The sequence below is a fragment of the Scyliorhinus torazame genome, chromosome 9, assembly GCF_047496885.1.
Source record: "Scyliorhinus torazame isolate Kashiwa2021f chromosome 9, sScyTor2.1, whole genome shotgun sequence".
NCBI classification, from domain to species: Eukaryota; Metazoa; Chordata; class Chondrichthyes; order Carcharhiniformes; family Scyliorhinidae; genus Scyliorhinus; species Scyliorhinus torazame.
This window is the reverse complement of record NC_092715.1, coordinates 202,438,006-202,459,141: the sequence shown is the minus strand read 5'-3', so window position 1 is coordinate 202,459,141 and position 21,136 is coordinate 202,438,006. Positions and strand designations below refer to the sequence as shown.

The 21,136-nt window shown below is 46.5% G+C and overlaps 2 protein-coding genes across 3 annotated transcripts in view; one reads left to right on the top strand and one right to left on the bottom strand.

Annotated features, from left to right (window-relative positions):
* LOC140429688 (glyoxylate reductase/hydroxypyruvate reductase-like) overlaps window positions 1-14,741 on the bottom strand; it is a 152,399-nt gene extending 137,658 nt beyond the window's left edge. Inside the window, exons 1-2 of the mRNA XM_072516991.1 lie at window positions 14,633-14,741; window positions 14,032-14,086 (exon numbers count right to left, since the gene is read on the bottom strand). Coding sequence (XP_072373092.1) covers window positions 14,032-14,086; window positions 14,633-14,726 — 149 coding nt within the window. The 5' untranslated portion in view covers window positions 14,727-14,741. The remainder of the gene's footprint in view (window positions 1-14,031; window positions 14,087-14,632) is intronic.
* The window catches only part of LOC140429686 (uncharacterized), a 31,885-nt gene continuing 25,302 nt past the window's right edge, over window positions 14,554-21,136 (top strand). The window contains exons 1-2 of one of the 2 annotated variants that reach the window (XM_072516989.1): window positions 14,554-14,660; window positions 15,997-17,283. In XM_072516989.1, the coding sequence (XP_072373090.1) occupies window positions 16,175-17,283 (1,109 nt within the window). In that variant the 5' untranslated portion in view covers window positions 14,554-14,660; window positions 15,997-16,174. The remainder of the gene's footprint in view (window positions 14,661-15,996; window positions 17,284-21,136) is intronic. The other variant, XM_072516988.1, reaches the window with a different exon arrangement.

Sequence of the window (21,136 nt, the reverse complement as noted above, 5' to 3'; positions counted from 1 at the left end):
TGCATCTTTTAAAAGAAAAAATATATAATAATAAAATAACTTAATTTAACCTGAAATAGTGGTTGTTCCAAAGACTACTTTATTTCCTTAGCAATGTGGGACCCAGGATCGATGCTACTAAGTGGTAAGTAGATGAAATCTTCGGTGAAGGTATGGGTTATACCGGGGGATAACTTGAAAATATAGCTTGACCTGAATAGCATCCACCGAAGCCTACATCGGAGTCAGTGAGTGAGAATCCCTGTTCACCATTTAGAATGTCAGCCCTTTTTGGTACAGGGGGACTTCCAAGAATAGTGGTGAGTTTTCAACAACACTATGCAGTTCTTGCTGTTTGGCATCGTTGATAACTTTTTCATCCAATTTGTTGGAGGCCATCGAAATCTCACATGCATGTGGGCTTCTACTCCTAGTAGCATTCATAGTCTTACCCATGTTCCGAGACCTTGACAAACTATGTCCCCTATCCCGCCTGGTATCTCGTTCTGTACTGCTACTGCTTGATCTTTCCCTTCTGCTGTGCGATGTCCTTTCAATAGTTCTCGACCTTTTCCTGCGAACCTGTTCACTATCCGATGTACTATCTGAACTGGCACTGCGTTTCTGTGACCTCCATGGTTGAACTTTGTGTTCCCAATCCATTGTCTAGACACCTCCCCTGAATGCTGTACATTCATCTAGTGTTTATACTTTCCAGTGGCCTTCCGTGCCCTACTAACAATAGTTGCATCCTTCTATTAACTAGACCCTTCAGGCAAGTATGTCACTTTTGGCAGTTGTCCTTTCGGAAAAATGGCTTGTTCTAATTCATCAGAAGTATTGTGTTCCTCCACAGAAACCCTGTCTATATCAATTAACTGGTCCTCATAGTTCTGTAGCACGTGCGTACCAGATGACTGGTTCCTCACCATGTCTGTCTGCTCTGTCTAAATTTGAAAATTTGTAATCTGTACCCATTATCCTTGATGAATGTACCCTATCAGTCTGATTGCCATGCTGCAAAATAATTGTTTTGCCATCTATGCCTATGATCTTCCCTGGGCCTTTCCATTCATTAAAATTGTCTCTCTTATAATATACTATGTCTCCTTGCTGAAAAACAGAATTTGATGGCTGTACATTATGCCTTAAAAGCTCTGCGAATTCTTTCAGAGACTTCTGCCTCCAAAAAAGCTTTTCTACTGCTATGTAATGCATTTAAATGCTCAGCAAAGGCAGAGTTAATTGTAGTCCCTTCCCAAGCTGAAGGCTGGTCATCCAAAATGAATGGAATTTTAGGATTTCTACCAAATACTAATTGATAGGGACTATATCCCCCAACCATCTGCAATGAATTCTTCGCATGTACCGCCCATGCTAAGGCTGAATTTAATTTGCAATTTGGTCTATCTGCCGACATTTTCCAGAACATGTCATCTATTACTGCATAGTTTCGTTCACACACACCATTACTAAATAGGCTTTCCGCAGCCGTATTCATGACTGTGATATTCAGGTTTTCACACATATCCCTAAACTCATCATTAGCAAATTCTCCCCCGTTGTCTGTAAGGAATTTTGCCGGTGGGCCCATTCCTGTCCCCATCCATTTTTCCAAAATCTGATCCAGGATTACTCTTTTTTCTTTACTTCGTACAATGGTTGCTTGACTAAATCTGGTTACTAAATCTACAAAATGCAAAATAAATATATTGTTAGCTTTATCCCAGACCTTAAGGTCCATGGCCACAATGTTGTTAAAATCCCTGGCCAAAGGTAGGGTTACTATCGGTCGTGATGGTGCCCTTCTATACTTCTGACAAACCTCACAGCGATCACTAACCTGTTCTATCAGCTTTGTATAGTCTTCATCCCTTACCCCTGCATCCTTTAATACATTTTTCAGCCTCCGAGGAGACGGATGTACAAATTGCGTTTGCAGTTTTAATACAACACGGTTTTTATCAGCTAAAGTGCCATTTCCAGCTGCCAATAACACATCCTTAGCAACTGCACCTGAAATATTATTTGTCAGTAATGGAATACAATAGTGTCCCGACTGTGTAAATTGTAAGTCCACCGTCTTTCCAAAAACTGTTGCTTCTCCTGTTCCATATCCAGTTTCATGAGTGCTTTCTTCATTGACGGTCTGCTCAGAAGCAAGGTATCTCACTTGATACAACATCCGTGCTAATGAAATGATTCACCCTGGCAATATTGCAAGGGATCACACTCTTTTTAGCGACTTCAGAGTATTATCATCCCCAAACCTGAAACTTGTGGAACTTTCAAATTCCTTAACCTTGATACGATTTTCAGCATTCAAAGAGTCCGAGTAATATTTTAACCAGTCAATTCTACACACAGTAGATGTGCAGCCACTGTCCAATACAGCACAATTGGAGGATTCTGTAATCAACACCCTCATTACCGGATAAAACTGCTTGTTGACAGGACAATGCCTTCTTTCTGGTCACTATCTTTTTCCTATTCCAACTCTTCCATGTCATGTGTAGCTTCAAACACTCTATCATAATGTGTTGGGACAGTTGAAAGCATAATGGTATTGAGAGTCACACCGAAAACATCGATTTATCATACCCCAGGCATTTCTGGGGTTCATTTTCCTATTTCCATTCTCCATGTCCCTCTTTCTATTAAAAGTTTTAAATGAGTTTCTGTCGTCATAATTTACGGTCCAATCTCCTTCCATATTCTCGTAACCTGTTCGTATCCATATGATCTCGCCATCCTGTCAGTAGTGTATCTTCCATAGTCTGCTTTATCGCTGACTGACCCATTTGTGACCTGAGAGCCATAGGAATTGAATGTTTCCCCAGGAACTTCTTTAAGGCCTCTATCATCTGATCGAATAAGGTATCATTATCCGCAAACTTAACTCCTGTCAAAACCAGGAACCTATCCATATTGGACACTCTAACACGTCTAGTAACTAAAATGCCAACACAGATTGTGGAAATTCCAGGCGGTGTTTGTGCAGCCTTTTGTATAGTCTGCTAAGTTCCATTATATAGTCCTCAATAGAGATATCCTCTGTATTCTGGAATCTAACGAATTCTGACCAGGCTTCATACGCACTTAACAAGTCATCCTTTTGATAAATCTTATCCATAAACTGTCTCCAGACCTTCTTCTGAGTCTAACTCTTCCAATTCCAATTCAGAAAACACTTTGCTTCGGATTTTACTCTCATAAGGTAGAGAAAGAGCCAATGCCATACCTTGTTTCCTCTTTCCCAAGGCAGTTATCTTAGTCCACATAACAATTGCACTTCTCCATTGGTCGTACGATTCCCTTTCAGAAAATAATGGTGGATAGTCATATCTGGCCATCATTATCCGAGGTTCAGCCATATTTTCTTTTTCCTTCTCACTCACTCCTTGGTTGATGAAAAATGTTGGGTTTTTTTCCTGGAAAAGTATCTTTCAGCCCTTTACATTTATACAGCAACCATCCTCTGCTACCAATGTTAGCCTCTGGCTGCTGTTGAGTAGAGTCAAGAGTTCTGCTCCTTTTCCCAAGCACCTTTATTTTTCTTTGAACACACTCAGCATCAAACTCTATCATCACATCACATGCCTCCAAGGCCACCTGTCGCCTCTGAACATATCAGTGCCAATTATTGGATCAATGAGACATCTAATTGGAATGTTTTGTTACCCATTTCTTAACAGTTTATAGGCCACCAAACAGCAGTGGTAATGTAAACACAGTATAAATCAGGAAAATAGAGGTCCGTGGAGGTAATACAGTAACAATAAGGGATTTCAATCTACATATAGACACGGTAAACTTAATTATTCCTAATGTTGTGGAGAACAAAGTCTTGGAATGTATGCGAGAGCAATACATTGAGTAAACAACTAGGGAACATGCTATTTTAGATGTGGCATTAATAATCTTGTTGTAAAGGTGCCTTTCGTAAAAAGTGACCATAACATGATAACATTTTACATTAAGTTTTAAGTGATAGTTCAATCTGTTAGTTCAATCAGAAACTTGGGTCTTAAATCTAAACAAAGGAAACTACGAACGTATGATGGGTAAATTGGCTATGGGAGATTCGGAAACTGTGTTAGAAGGTATGACAGTAGAAAGGCAATAGCTAACATTTAAAGAATATATTGTTTTTTAAAATAAATTTAGAGTACCCAATTATTTTTTCCATCTTTGGGTTGTGGGCATGTAGACACAGAGAGAACGTGCAAACTCCACATGGACAGTGATCCAGAGCCGGGATCGAACCCGGGGTCCTCAGCGCCGTAGGCAGCAGTGCCAACCACTGTGCCACCGTGCCGCCCTGAGAACTAATATATTGTTTACAACATAAGTACATTCCTTTAATACACAAAAATCCAGCAAGAGCCGTTTAAAGTTGCTAAAAAAAAGGCAAGTGAGCAAGGATCGAGAGAATGGGGGATTTATTTATAGACGGGAGCTTCCCCTGTTTGAAGGATTAGGAGGAGAAATTTGAATTGCCAGCTGGAAACGGATTCAGGTATCTGCAGGCACGGGATTTTTTGTGAAGGCATGTTTCGACCTTTCCACTCCTACCGCCATGGGGGATACAGGACAGGGTAGTTTCTAGAACGGGTGTGGGAGAGGGGAAGGTATCGGATATTTAGAAAGAATTCATGGAGTCGGAGGTAACTCAGATAGAGGAGCTAAAGGGCAAATGGGAAGATGAGCTAGGGGGAGAGATAGAGGCGGGTCTGTGGGCGGATGCCTTGAGTAGAGTCAATACATCCTCATCATGTACCAGGCTCAACCTGATACAATTTAAGGTAGTTCACTGGGCACACATGATGGTGGCCCGGATGAGCAAGTTTTTTAATGGTAGAGGACAGGTATGCAAGGTGAGCGGGGGGGCCAGCAAATCATGTCCATATGTTTTGGGCATGTCCGAAGGGTTCTGGCAGGGTTTTGCAGATGTCATGTCCACGGTACTAAAAACACGGATGGTGCCGAGTGCAGAGGTGGCGATTTTTGGAGTGTCGGAAGATCCGGGAGTCCAGGGAGCGAGAGGCTGACGTCTTGCCTTTGCCTCCCTGGTAGCCCGGGGACGGATATTGCCAGCGTGGAGGGACTTGAAGCCCTGAAATCGGAGACCTGGGTTAGCGACATGGCTGGATTTCTCAGTCTTGAGAAAATCAAGTTCGCCCTAAGAGGGTCAATTCTTGGGTTCGTCCGGAGGTGGCAGCCGTTTGTCGACTTCTTCGGGGAAAATTAACTGTCAGCAGAGGCAAAAGATTTAAAGGGGGGGGTGGAACGTTAGGTTATTTTCTGTTTAGGGCAGGACAGACTTGTTAGGGATGGAGATGATTTATGCAATATGTTTATATTTGGGTTTGCATTGTTTGCTGTTGTTGTTACTGTTATTATTATAAAATTACAAATACTTAAAATGTTTATTTAAAAAAAGGCAAGTGTGAGGACTTGGAGCATTTTCGAATTCTGCAAAGTAGGACCAAGGAAAATCGAATATGAGAATAAACTAATGATAAGCATAAAAATGGACCGTAAAAGCTTTTATAGGTATGTAAAAAGAAAAGGATTATCAAAAACAAATGTTAGTCCATTACAAGAGGAGTCAGGAGAATTTATTAGGGAATAAAGAAGTGGCATAAATACTAAATAAATACTTTGGGTGGAATTTGATGGTAAAACTTTCCAAGTTAATGTGTGGCGGGTTTTTCATTGAGTTCCCCACCATTATTCAATGACACTTAGTCACCTTTTTGGGCTCTGGGGTATCTTACCGGTCTAGTTCACACTTCAAATTTTTTTCGCACTGGGGAGCTGGACTCAGAGATCAGGCCACCATTTTGAAAGGGTGCCCCGATCTCTAAGTGAGCTTGTGGATCCCCACACCACCCACCCATGGGCAATATCACCCACACACACATGGGCACGACCCCACACTCCCCCAAGTGAGGATACCCCGCTATGGGGCTCCTGGGGCCCCCCTCTTCAGGCCCCCCATACCTCCTTCCAGGCCCCCTCCCCTCCAGGACCCCTACCTGTCACACCCCCCCCAACCACCCAGACGCACCGACCTAAATGCCCTGCACCCCCCCACCCATCAAACCACCCCTCCATGGGCATAGCCCCCTGTAGCCCTGACGCTAGGTAATGGCACCCTGGCACCCTTGCACTGCCACCTTTAAACCCTGGCAGTGCTCCTGCCAGCTTGGCAGTGCTCCTGTAAACTTGGCAGTGCCACCCAGGCACCTTGACAGTGCCAGGGTGGCAGTGCCAATGTGCCAGCTGGACCGTACCAAGGTGCCCACCTTCCAGATGTAGGGCCAGGGGGCCACTCTGCACTGACCCTGACCACCCAGGGGTCTCCGATGGCCTTGGCGACTCCCCGGGTGCCGTTCTGCCTGGTCCACATTTGTGTGGACCAGTACTGAACGGCGCCCGGCTGCAGCCTCGCTGGGAGGCTGGTAGATCCGGGGAGACCGGTAGATAGCGGGTGAACTCACCTAAGTAGGTTTAAACCCTACTTACCCAGGCACAGTGTTTGGTCACGCTCCTTTTGGGCAGGGTTCCAGTTCGACACCTCGTGGGACTCTGGTATATCCCATAAGGCGTAAAGGCTGTCGGGAAATCCACGGGGGCCTCTCACGGATTCTGCCAGCGCATTGCGCTTGAGTGAGAGCACCACGCAGCCGGTAGATCACGCCCTTTGTGTCTGTCTTCAAGGATGAGGTATTAAAAGCCTCCCAGGAATAATGGCGAATCAGTATAGACGAGGAACTGTAATATACTAATATTGGTAAAAACAAAGTACTAGAGAAATTAATGGGATTAAAAGTAGATACATTCCCTGGACCTGATGATCTACATCTCAGAGTGTTAAAAGAGGTGGCTGTAGAGATAGTAGATGCTTTGGTGGTCATCTTCCAAAATTCTATCGACTCTGAGACGGTCCCTGCAGATTGGAAGGTGGCAAATGTAACCCCACTGTTTAAGAAAGGATGGAGAAAGAAAATGGGGAACCGCAGACCTGTTAGCCTGGCATCAATTGTAGGGAAAATTATAATCCAGGCTTTCCTGCTGGGTCCGGCTGTTTAAATTTTTTAAAAGCTGTCTTTCCAGCATCATCTTAAATCAAAGGCTTGTTTTCACTTTGTTGGCTACTGATAGGCACACAGCAGCCAGAGCACTTCGTATATTACAGTTTCTGGTTGGATGAGCTGGAAATAGCAGCAAAGTCAATTTAAATTCACACGCAGGGCCGAGAGTGAAGGCAACCAGACAGCGGAACAAGGTAGGTCACATCCATGGGGCAGGAGGGGCCGGGGCTGTGGGGGCCAAGGGACTCAAGTGGTAAGAGTGGGGAGGGATCCAGGTAAAGGTACAAAACTGAAGGCATGTGAAAGGGTCCGTTGAACAAGCAGAGGAATCCTGCCCAAAGAAATGAGCATGGAGAATCACTAGCAAAGTCTCGCATTCAAAGTATCGTCTTGCATCTTTGCCTTTGTCCATATATATGTTTCTGGAACCTACCTCTTCATTCACCTGAGGAAGGAGCTGTGCTCTGAAAGCTAGTGATTCAAAACAAACCTGTTGGACTTTAACCTGGTGTTGTAAGGCTTCTTACTGGACAGAAAAGATGACCGAGGTGATGGCTTTGGAACTCAAGAAACAGTTCGCAAAGCACATGGAGGTGATGAGGAAGAATTCGATGGCAGCATTGAAGGTGCTGGTGGAGGAGGCGATTGCCCCGGTGAAGGCGGCGGTGTCGAGGACTTTGGCTGAGGTGCGGAAGCAGGGTGAGAAAGTGAAAGCAGTGGAGGAGGCCTTGTCGCAACACAGTGATCAACTCACCTCGATGGGTGAGGAGCTGCAAAGGGTGGTTGAGGCCAACAAAGGTCTGCGAGCCAAGTCGGAATACCTGGAAAACAGATTTAGGCAGCAGAATTAGAGGAACGCGGGCCTGTCCGAAGGGGTGGAGGGCCCGAGGCCAACTGAGTACTTTGCCAAGATGTTGGCGGAGCTTTTGGGGGAGGGAGAAGATCCCTCCCCGGTACAAACTGGATTGGGCTCATTGGTCGTTGAGACCCAAACCAAAGGCGAATGAGCCGCCAAGAGCAGTGATTATTTATTTCCATAGGTACCATGTGAAGGAGGAGGTCCTGAGTTGGGTGAAGCAGAAGCGGGAGGTGCAGTGGGCTGGAGTTGGTATTCATATTTACCAGGACTTAACCATAGAGTTGGCAAGGAGGCGGGCGGCCTTCAGCCAAGTGAAGACGGCACTGTATAACAGTGGTGTGCAGTTCAGCATAGTGTACCCAGCTAAGTTGAGGGTGACTTACAACTCCAAAGACTTTTATTTTGAGAAGGGGGAAGCGGCGGAGGTATTTGTGAAGGCAGAAGGACTGGGTCAGAAGTGAGAAATGGGACTGAGGACTGGTCTTGGACCAAGGATAGGGGCGAATGGAAGATTGTATATAATTCTATTTTTTATTTCCTGTTGTTATATGTGTTAAATGGGGTGAAGTTGCCTATTTGGATAAGGTAAGAGTGGGGATGTTTTGTAACAATGGTTTTCTGGAATTTGTGTGTTTGCAGTGGGTTTGTTTGTTTGAAGGGGATTTGTTTGTTTTCTTGGGACCAGATGCGGGGAGGGGGTTGGTGGGGGGTGGGGCCTGGGCAAATCGGCTAGTGAACGGAGGTGTGGTGGGGGGGAAGGGGCTTCAGCCATTGGAGCCTAGTTGAACAGGTTTCGATGGGCCTAGGAGGTGTGAAAAAGTGGGGGAGGGGACTGAAACTAGGTGAGGTGTCTTCAAGAGGAAGTGGATGGGGGGATTCAGAGAGTGGGGGGGGGGGGGGGGGGGGTTTGATGGCAACAATGGGACGGGCGGCCAAGCCCAGTGGGTAGGGCTCAGAGTTATGATGATGGCGGATAGGGGGGGGGGGGGGAGGGGGAGACCCCCGATCAAATCAGTTACGTGGAACATGAGGAGTTTGGGGGGGCCAGTGAAGAGGTTGACGGTGTTTGTGCATCTAAAAAGCTTAAAGGCCGATGTGGTTATGTTACAGGAGACTCATCTGAGGATGAAGGATCAGGTGAGGCTCAGGAAAGGTTGGGTAAGTCAAGTATTTCACTCGGGGTTCAATAGCAGGGCACGGGGTTAGCGGTTTTGGTTAGTAAGAGAGTAAGGTTCCAGATGGAAAAGATGGTCGGGCACCAGGGGGTATATATGTGATAGTAACAGGAGCATTGGAGGGGAGGTTGGTGGTGTTGGCCTGTGTGTATGGTCCTAACTGGGATGATGCAGGGTTTGTGAGAAAGGTGTTTGAGGGCATTCCAGATGTGGATTTGCACGAGCTAATAGTGGGAGGGGACTGGAACTTGGTGTAAGAGCCAAGGTTTGATAGGTCACAAAGGCGCTGACTGGGCTCGTACGTAAGGGGAATGGAAGGGTTGCACCAGTGGAGGTTCTTGCACCCGAGGGAGTGGGAGTATTTTTTTTTCTCTTCAGTTCACAAGGTTTATTTGAGGTTAGACTTTTTTGTAGTAGGGAAGGCGCTGTTGGCTGGGGTCAGGGGATCAGAGTATTTGGCGATCGCAATTTCGGATCATGCGCCGCATTGGGTGGACATGGTCTTGGAGAAGGGGACAGTGCAGAGACTAGGGTGGAGAATGCACGTGGGGTTGCTGGGGTACTGAAGCTTTTGTGAGAAGACCGGGAGGGTGATTGAGGAGTATGTGGGCTTTAACTGCACGAGGGAAGTATCGCAGACAGTGGTATGGGGGGCCCTGAAGATGATGGTGAAAGGGAGGTGATATCATTTAAGGCCAAGGTGGATAGAGGAGCATGAAGAACATCAAAGGCTTATAGATGAGATGTTGGAGATGGACAGGAGGTACGCAGGGGATGCAGATACAGCACTTTTGGACAGAAGGAGGGAGCTACAGGCTAGCTTTGATCGGGGAAGGCGGCGTGCCAACTGAGGGGGGCAAGGGGAGCAATTTATGAGTATGAGGAGAAGGCGCATGTTGGCAAGCCAACTTTGGAAGGAGGTGGCGGCGAGGGAAATTGTCCAGGTGTGGGATAGGATGGGGAAATTGGTGGTGGCCCTGGACCAGATTAATAAGGTGTTCAAGGAATTTTATGAAAATTTGTATAGGTCGGGGCCACCGGGGCACGATCAGAGGATGAGGGAGTTCCTGGTCGAATTGGAGTACCCGAGGTTGGAGGAGGAAGATAGGGCCACACTGGAGAGGTTGGTAGGGGACCAGGAAATAAAGGAGGCAATTGGGAGTATGAAACCGGGGAAGGTAGTGGGGCCAGATGGGTTCCCAGTACAGTATTTTTTTTTTTTTTTTAAATTCCCCCCCCCCCCCCCCCCAACTCTGGTGCCGTTTCCCCCCCCCACGCCCCCCCCCCATTCTGGTGCCGTTTCCCCCCCCACCCATTCTGGTGCCATTACTCCCCCCCCCCCTTCCATTCTGGTGCCATTCCCCCCCCCCCCCCCCCCCCCCAAGTCCCTCCCCATTCTGGTGCCGTTTGCCAGTACAGTATTATAGTACATAGTACATAGAACATACAGTGCAGAAAGAGGCCATTCGGCCCATCGAGTCTGCACCAATCCACTTAAGCCCTCACTTCCGCCCTATCCCCGTAACCCAATAACCCTTCCTAACCTTTTTGGTCACTAATTTCAATTTATCATGGCCAAGCCACCTAACCTGCACGTCTTTGGACTGTAGGAGGAAACCGGAGCACCCGGAGGAAACCCACGCAGGCACGGGGATAACATGCAGACTCCGCACAATGACCCAGCGGGGAATCGAACCCGAGACCCTGGCGCTGTGATCTCCAAAGTATTACAAGAAATTTAAGGATAAATTGGTGCCGCTGATGGTGGGGATGTTTAAGGCGGTGATAGGAAAGGGGGTGCTACCACAAACATTGGGGCAGGCCTCAATCTCCTTGTTGTTGAAGAAAGATAAGGATCCAACGGAGTGTTGGTCGTACTCTCTGTCTCCTGTTGCCCAGCCAGTTCTTTATCCATCTAGCTAGTACACCCTGAACCCCATACGACTTCACTTTTTCCATCAACCATCCATGGGAAACGTTATCAAATGCCTTACTGAAGTCCATGTATATGACATCTACAGCCCTTCCCTCATCAATTAACGTTGTCACTTCCTCAAAGAATTCTATTATGTTTGTAAGACATGACCTTCCCTGCACAAAACCATGCTGCCTATCACTGATAAGTCTATTTTCTTCCAAATGTGAATAGATCCTATCCCTCAGTATCTTCGCCAACAGTTTGCCTACCACTGACGTCAAGCTCACAGGTCTATAATTCCCTGGATTATCCCTGCTACCCTTCTTAAACAAAGGGTCAACATGAGCAATTCTCCAGTCCTCCGGGACCTCACCTGTGCTCAAGGATGCTGCAAAGATATCTGTTAATGCCCCACTATTTCTTCCCTCGCTTCCCTCAGTAACCTGGGATAGATCCCATCCGGACCTGGGGACTTGTCCACCTTAATGCCTTTTAGAATACCCAAAACTTCCCTCTTCCTTATGCCGACTTGACCTAGAGTATTTAAACATCCATCCTTAGCCTCAACATCCGTCATGTCCCTCTCCTTGGTGAATACCGATGCAAAGTACTCATTAAGAATCTCACCCATTTCCTCTGACTCCACGCATAAATTCCCTCTTTTGTCTTTGAGTGGGCCAATCCTTTCTCTAGTTACCCTCTTGCTCCTATATAAGAATAAAAGGCTTTGGGATTTTCCTTAACCCTGTTAGCCAAAGATATTTCATGACCCCTTTTAGCCCTCTTTATTGCGCGTTTGAGATCTGTCCTCCTTTCCCGATATTCCTCCAAAGCTTCATCAGATTTAAGTCGCCTAGATCTTATGTATGCTTCCTTTTTCATCTTAGCTAGTCTCACAATTCCACCTGTCATCCATGGTTCCCTAATCTTGCCATTTCTATCCCTCATTTTCACAGGGACATGTCTGTCCTGCACTCTAATCAACCTTTCCTTAAAAGACTCCCACATTTCAAATGTGGATTTACCCTTAAAGAGCTGCTCCCAATCCACATTCCCGAGCTCCTGACGAATTTTGTTATACTTGGCCTTTCCCCAATTTAGCACTCTTCCTTTAGGACCACTCTCGTCTTTGTCCATGAGTATTCTAAAACTTACGGAATTCTGATCGCTATTCCCAAAGTAATCACCGACTGAAACTTCAACCACCTGGCCGGGATCATTCCCCAATACCAGATCCAGTATGGCCCCTTCCCGAGTTGGACTATTTCCATACTGCTCTAAAAAACTCTCCTGGATGCTCCTTGCAAATTCTTCTCCATCTACGCCTCCAACACTACATGAGTCCCATTCAATGTTGGGGAAGTTAAAATCTCCCATCACGACCACCCTATTGCTCCTACATTTTTCTATAATCTGTCTTCATATTTGTACCTCTACTTCACGTTCGGTTTTGGGAGGCCTGTAGTAAAGTCCCAACAAAGTTACTGCACCCTTCCTATTTCTTAGCTCTACCCATATTGCCTCAGTGCTCGAATCCCCAACGTGCCCTTCTTAATCACAGCTGTGATATCATCTCTGACCAGTAATGCAACTCCTCCACCCCTTTTACCTCCCTCTCTATCCCTCCTGAAGCATCTATACCCTGGGATATTTAGTTGCAGTCTTGCCCTGCCCCAACCAAGTCTCAGTAATACCAATAACATCATATCCCCAGGTACTAGTCCAAGCCCTAAATTCATCTGCCTTACCTGCTACACTTCTCGCATTGAAACAAATGCACCTCAGGCCACCTGTCCCTTTGCGTTCTTCATCTCTTCCCTGTCTACTCTTCCCCTTAGTCACATTGAGTTTATTATCTAGTACCTTACTGGCTTTAGTTGCTGCCTCTTTACTGGCCTCTAAGTTCCTAATCTGGTTCCCATCCCCCTGCCACATTAGTTTAAAACCTCCCCAACAGTGTTAGCAAAAGCACCCCCTAGGACATTGGTTCCAGTCCTGCCCAGGTGTAGACCATCCGATTTGTAATGGTCCCACCGCCCCCAGAACCGGTTCTAATGTCCCAAAAATCTGAACCCCTCCCTCCTGCACCATCTCTCAAGCATCTCTCACGTATTCATTCGGACTATTCTTGAATTTCTAGTCTGACTGTCTCGTGGCACTGGTAGCAATCCTGAGATTACTACCTTTGAGGTCCTACTTTTTAACTTATCTTCTAACTCCCTAAATTCTGATTGTAGGACCTCATCCCGTTTTTTACCTATATCGTTGGTGCCTGTATGCACGACAACTGGCTGTTCACCCTCCCCCTTCAGTATGTCCTGCAGCCGATCTGAGACATCCCTGACCCGTGCACCCGGGAGGCAACATACATCTTCGGGAGTTTCGTTTTCGACCACAGAAACGCCTGTCTACTCCCCTTACGATTGAATTCCCTATGACTATAGCCCTGCCAGTCTTCTTCCCGCCCTTCTGTGCAGCAGAGCCAGCCACGGTGCCATGAGCCTGGCTACTACTGCCTTCCCCTGGTGAGTCATCTCCCCCAACAGTATCCAAAACGGTGTACCTGTTTTGGAGGGAGATGACCGCAGGGGACAGCTGCACTGCCTTCCTGCTCTTTCTCTGCCTTTTGGTCACCCATTCCCTGTCTCCCTCACCAATCCTAATCTGCGGTGTGACCAACTCACTGAATGTGCTATCCACGACCTCCTCAGCATCGCGGATGCTCCAAAGTGAGTCCATCCGCAGCTCCAGAGCCGCCATGCGGTCTAACGGGAGCTGCAGCTGGTCACACCTCCTGCACATGAAGGAGTCAGGGGCATCGGCCGTGTCCCCGAACTCCCACATTGAGCACGAGGAGCATAACACGGGTCTGGGATCTCCTGCCATTTTTACACTTTACCTTAACTGATTACAAATATAATACCAAATAATGAATAAGTGAAAGGAATAAGGATTTTACTTACCAACCCACAAAGAGTTAAATTTCTCCTAGCTACTTACCTTCCCGACAGACCCCTGGCCACTGCTCCCGCCGAAAATCTGAAGGCCGCTTCTCCTGCAAGGTAAGTTTTTAAAGGGTAAACTTACCTTCCCAACAGATATTCACTCAGCCCCTTAGGTTAGAGGAGGTGGAAGGGCGGAAGACACTACAAGTGTAGTGTCTCGGGTTTAGCAACCGCCCAACTTAAATAGAGGTAAAAATCAAACACTTAAGCACCTACCTGATTCCCAAGCTGCACCCCGGCTCCCCCTCTCTCTCACCAAACTCCCCCAAGAGTAAATACTCTTGTCCAGCAGTATTCCACCCAGCTGGACTTCATGTCACTTTACCAAAGTCATTTGGACGGATTTTGTTTTTGTTTCTTCACCCAGAAAGTCCCTCCCTATTTGATCCCCTCAATAGGATGTCTGGACTGAATGGAGCTGCAGGAACCATCCCCTCAGCCCCACTCAGGAATCCACTGTGGTCAGTGAGCTCTGTGAAATGGTCTCTGAGGGACCGGTCACCTAGCAACCACTACCCCGCTGTCCTCTCCCAGGGCCGCCGGCCTCCGCGAAGCCGGGGTCAGAGGGCAGAGTTGGCGGCCGGTGCGACGCTTACCGGAGAGCGGGTCGAGGCTCCTCACGATGTGAGTCCCGGGTGAAGGAGGAGAAGGCCCAGTTGTGAGGGTGGCTTCTTTAGGGCTCTGCCTCATTCTTTCTTTGGGGGGGAGGGAGGTGAAGGCCGCAGTCCGGCTGCCTCCACAGGTTGGAGTTGGGTTTTCTGTGCCCAGCAGCAGCAGTGTCGCCGTCTGCAGAGTGTGGCCGGGTCCCTGGCGTTGCTCACGGGTGCTCAGCCACAAAGGAAGCCGGACCAAGTGTGTGCCCGAGCTCGCTGGGCTGTGGGATATCCCGGCGACAGCGCAGCCTTCCCTGTGCCGGCTTTGCTGCCACTTCCCCAGCAGACCCCCCTCTGAATTGGGCCGAGAGCGGGCGGTGTAACTGCAGCTTCACAGATCCGTTAATTTCTGTCCTTCCTCACAAGGTGACAGCCAACGTCAAGGGAAATGTGAGGAATTAGCTGCGGATCAGAACAAAATAAATTGAGACACTGCGAAAACCCACTTAAACGAGTGAAGTATGCCAAAATAAGTCCTGTTGAAATGAGGGAATTTAATTCCCGTGAGTGAACTTGAAGTACTTACATGAGCGTGAGGGGTTAGGGTTCTGTATTAATTATAGAGATAAGGATGACTGACTGTAGGTTATTAAAATGTTTTGCTCAACTGCAGCAGAATTGTTAAAGTCTGAAACTTGCATTTTCAATTTGGAAATGACCCAGTTATATCTTTCACCTCTCTTGACCCCTTCCCATTGTCTATAAATTGTCAGACTGCTTGTCGGTGATCTGTACTGGATGAGCAGAAATTTTCTCTGACTAAATATTGGAGGGACTACAACCATTATTTTCTGTCCTGTGACAAACTCAGTTTCATTGCCTTTGATTCCATGCTTTCCTTGACTGCTGTCTGAGACTGAACAGGATTGCTTGCAACTCTGAGATGAACTTCCAACCACATAACCGCACCATCATTAAGACTGTCCATTGTAGCATTGCCCAACTCTTTAAGCTGCTCCACTAAAAGTGGCCACCCCTTCAGCTTCCTTGGCTCGAAGAACTGCAATTCCCCTTTTAAACCTTTCAACCTTATTACTTCTTTACCTCTTTCCTCTTAAAAGTTATATTTTTGACCAAGCTTTTGGTCATCTGGCATGATATCTCTTTATGTGGCACAGTGTCAAATTTTATTTGATATCACTCCTGTGAAGATTCAGGTGATGCATTGCAATGATAAAAGCATAAATGCAAGTAGCTGTGGGTGGGTTCAAACATAAAACTGTAAGGAGGTCAAGCGTCTCTTCTGTTGAATTTAAAGTAATAACCCCTTATAATTTTAGTGACCATTTTCAATGGTTTATTTTCAGCGCACAGATTGAGGACAAGCAGCTTTCCTTGAGGAATGTATTGGATCATGGATTACTGCAAACTTCAGACTTTATAAAGCATGTATGGTGCTTGATTTGAGGATAACCTTCGATCTAACTTTGCTGTCTCGTTTTGAGTCTTGATGCAAGTGTGAATCTGTTGAATCTTTTGGAGAAAATGGATAATTCTTCCTGTATTAAGGGATGTTACAATCACTGTCAAGCAATTCTTCAGAAACTTTCTGAACAGCGTGCAATGGGTTTGTTTTGTGATATTGCAGTTGTCGTAGAGGGAAAGACTTTTTATGCTCACAAGAACATCTTGTCTGCGTGCAGCAGCTACTTCTACACAACCCTAAGCAAGAATAACCAGGAATGCACAGTTGTTCTGGATATGGTCAGCCTGGAAGGCTTTAGCCATTTGTTAGAGTTTTTTTACACTTCTCAGGTCCCAGGTTGTCATAGAAATGACTTCCTTTCAGCTGCCCAGAGTCTGAATGTTTGTGTACCAGTAAGACTTCACATGGAGAACAGTGGAATAAATGGGAGTGGCCAGAAATCAGGCGAAGAGGTCTGTAAAGTAAAGAATGCTCTTGTCAAAAAACAAGAGGTGGAATTAGATTCAGAAGACCTGGACCTGCCGAAGAGAATTAAGGAGGATAATTCTGTACAGGTGGTGAGTCCACAGTGTAACGCTGATGTGAACAATGAATTAATTGTTAGCAGAAAGATGCACAGTGTATGCCTGGCCAAAATCAAAACTCGATTGCAGACTGCCAGGTTAGCTAGGGCAATCTCTTCTAGCAGAAAATCTCGGCATCCAAAGACCAGACTAATTCATGTGAATGGGAGGAAGGAGAAACAAGAGAATATTACCAAATCAGAGAATTGTAAGGTTCCATGTCAATGGACTAACATTCCAATAAGTGAATCCCAGAGAAAGGCAGTGCCTGAAATAGTGAATATGGCTTTGGAGGAGAGAGACTCGAGGTGTGATAATCATGATAGTGCCGGAAATAGCAACAGTGTTTTGCCATCTTTGAAAGCGGAATGCTCGCTCGCGACACATTGTAGCAGGCCAAAAAGATCAAGGAGGAAACCAGGGAAGGATTCTGCATTCATAACCGGGGGCCTTTCAGGAGATGGAGATGACATTCTGGAAAGGAAACGAGTGAGATGTGAAGGCTGTAAGAAGTTGCTGGTGTACACATGCTACCTTTCCCATCAAGTTTCCACTGGTGAGGAGTCCTTCAGGTGTGATGATTGTGAGAAATTGTTCAGTTACAGGTGAGTTACTGCCTGTACAGAATCCTGGATTATCACAGCAGTCTATCTAGTACTTCCAATATCGATAAGATGTGTTGTGTAGCCAGTTAGCATTTTTTTAAAAATTCATGTTAGAATGTAGGCAATGTTTGCCAGGATGGGGGTGGACCACCTTCTTGAAGCAGTTTGTCACAACTGAGTGACTTTAAAAGACAATTAACAGTCAACCATGTTGGTGTGGGGCTGGCGTCACATGGAGGCCAGACTGGTTTAGGATGCCCGCTTTCCTTCCCTAAATTAGTGAAATAGACAGGGTTTTATAACAATCCAATGTCTTCTTTTACTTTTAGCCACTTTTACAGATATCAGATTCAGATTTTCAGATTTTAAAAAGCACTAATTTCAGCTTCCCAATATGCCATGTTGGAGTTTGAACTCCTGTTCATTAGTCCAATAACATAATCGCTACATTACCATGATGGCTGTCTTTAGCTATTTTAGTGCACCCCAGTTTCCTTTTTAATTCTTGTCTGCAGTTTGAGTCTGTCCTTATGAACCCTGTGTTTTTTGGGGAAAAGAGGAAGGGAAATCTGGCACAAGGACATCTGCAGGTACATACAGAGAATCACACAGACTCAAAAACGTGCCTCTCCCACAACTCCCCATTTCAATCCCTTCGGACAGGGTGACATCCATCCCACAACATTAAAATGGCCCGAACCAAAGTTATGAATGAGATCCTCAGTAAAAATATTGTATCTTACCTGCTCATCAACTTCTCTGCAATTGAACTTCACACAGTTGGCTACGTCACCCTTGTTCAATATCTTCCCTTTGTTCTCCAGTTTGATGGGATTGTAGTCACTTGGTTCCACAGGGGTTTTCCAGCAATGACGTCTCTTCCCATATCTGCATTGTCACCTTGGGAGTACTCCTCCTCCTCCTCCATATGCTACCCCTTGGCAACATTTGATGATGGTGTGATTCCACATATATGCTGACAGCTCCAAACTCTGGACACGATCTTCCAGTCCTTCCTGCTGGTAGCATCTTCTGGTTCCTCAAAGACGACCCCGCAGTGGGACGGACGACCCACATGAAACACCGTGCACATCGGCATGACAGGAAGATCCTGCCGGCAGCCAATGGGAGTCACCACCACTGCCAGAATACATGCCGCAGGGAGGCTGAAACATCCCGTCCTCTATCTCACCTCCACTGCGTCTGTATTGTCAAGCCTCATTCTTGGAGAAGTTACAGTGGGGAGGTGGTAGTGGTGTAGAGGTTATGTCACTGGACTAGCAATCCAGAAGGCCTAGGCTAATACTATAGGGACATGGGTTCAAATCCCACCATGGCAATTAAATAAAAAAATTGAACATAAACCTAGTCTCAGTAATCAGGACCATGAAACCTATCACTAATGTCCTTTAGAGAAGGAAATCTGTCATTGTTACTTTGTTTGGCCTACAGCCCACAGCTTCCCTCTGAAATGGCCTAGCAAGCCACTCACTTGGATAAAAAGACTGCAAAGTCTACAAAAAAGAATGAAACCGGACTCTCCGCCTAGCATCAACCTAGGCACCAAAAATGATTGGTAAATCCAGCCCTGGCTTATGCCAAAATTAGGAGAACTGTCTCACAGCCGAGCCAAGCAACAGCCTAACATAGTCATACTCACTGAATCATACCTTACATAGAATGTGCCAGACATCATAATCCCTGGGTATGTCCTGTTCTAGCACAATGGGATACAATCGGGAGGGAGTTGCTCTGGGATTCCTCAACATTGACTCTGGACCGAGAGAATTCACTTGGTAGTAGGTCAAATATTGTCAAGAGACCATTTGCTGTATACTACCTAATACCCCCCCCTCAGCTAATGAATCAGTGCTCCACGGTGTACACCACTAAAGGTCTCTCATACGCTGGGTGGGGGACCTCTATGTCCATCACCAAGATTGGCTCAGTAGTACTACTATTGGCCGAGCTGGCCGTGTCCTAAAGGACATGGCTGCTAGACTGGACAGGTGGTGAAGAAACCAACAAGAGGGAAAAACCTTCTTTACCTGTAACTTGCCAGTCTACAGAATAAGTAGGTGTGAATACCACACAGTGCTTGTGAAGTTGAAGACCTGTCTTCATATTGAGGATGCCCTCCATTGTGTGTGCGGCACTACCACCATGCAAAATGGGATAGATTTAGAACAGATGTAGCAACTCAAGACTGGGCATCAGCAGCAGAATTGTACTCAACCAAATCTGTAACCTCATGGCCCAGCATATCCCCCACTCTACCATTATCATTAAGCCCAGGTGATCAACCCTGGTCAATGAAGTGTACAGGAGGGCATGCCAGGAGCAGTACCAGGTATATCTAAAACTGGGGTGTCAACCTGGTGAAGCTACAACACAGGATTAGCATGCCAAACAACACAAGCAGCAAGTGGTAAACAGAGCTGACCGATTCCACAACCAGATCTAAGCTCTACAGTCCTGCCACATCCAATCGTGAATGGTGGATAATTCAACAACTTACTGGAGGAGAAGGCTTTACAAATAACCCCATTCTCTATGTGAGAGAGTCCATGGCTAAAGCATTTGCAGACATCTTCAGCCAGAAGTGGCAAGTGCATGATAAATCTTGACCTCCAGAGGAATCCTGCATCATTAATGCCCGTTTTCAGTCGTTTCTTTTTTAAAATATTTTTATTTGCCCTTTTCACATTTTCATCATATTCACAACAACGAATAATTAACAATAACAACAAATACAATGGCAATCCCCTAGCCAACAATCCCCTTATCCCACCCACCCTCAAACAGTTCCCAATATTTTGAATACAAAACACCAATGAAAAAGATTCTTCAATAACTTCTACATCCAAACCCGCCCCCCCCCCCAATGTTCAATGTCATCCAATTCATGAAAATGCTTGATGAACAAGGCCCATCCTCCCTTCCATCCTCCCCCTCTACACGAACTTCACTTTCTCGAGCGTTAAGGACTCCAACAGATCCCGCCGCCACGCTGAGGCACAGGCAGAGAAGCCGACCTCCACCCCAGCAGAATCCGCCTTCGAGTGATCGGCGGAGGCTAAGACATCTGCCTCTGCACCCGCTTCCATCCCCTCCGATCCAACACCCCGAATATGGCTTCTAGGGGGCCTGATTTGACTCTCACGTGCAGCACCTTTGAGATTACCCTAAAGACCTCCCTCCAATACCCCTCCAGATTTGGGCAAAACCAAAACATGAACGTGATTTGCGGGGCCCCCGCCTCAGCGTTCACAAACATCCTCCACCCCCTCAAAAGCCGGCTCATCCTCGCCCTTGTGAGGTGCGACCTATACACCACCTTCAACTGTATCAGCCCCAACCTAGCGCATAAATTTGATGCATTCACCCTCCGTAGCACCTCCCACCACAACCCCTCCTCCATGCCCTCCCCCAACTCTTCCTCCCACTTTACCTTAATCCCATCTAATGATACCTTATTTCCCCCAAAATAACCCCATAAATCACCGACACTACCCATTTCTTCAATCCCCCCGTCGTCAATATCTCTTCCAACAGTGTGGCGGCCGGTGCCATCGGAAAGCTCTGTACCTCCTTCCTGGCAAAATTTAGGACCTGCATATACCTAAACATCTCCCCCTGTCCCAACCCATATTTCTCCTCCAGCTCCTCCAACTTCACAAACCGGCCTCCCAGAAACACGTCCTTTAATACCCTAACTCCTCTCTTCCCATCTCCGAAAATTCCCATCCCACCTCTCTGGTTGAAATCTATCATTCCTTCGAATCGGCATTTCCCTTGACCCCGCCCACAACCAAGTGCTGGCGTGACTGCCTCCAGATCTTGAGCATCGCCA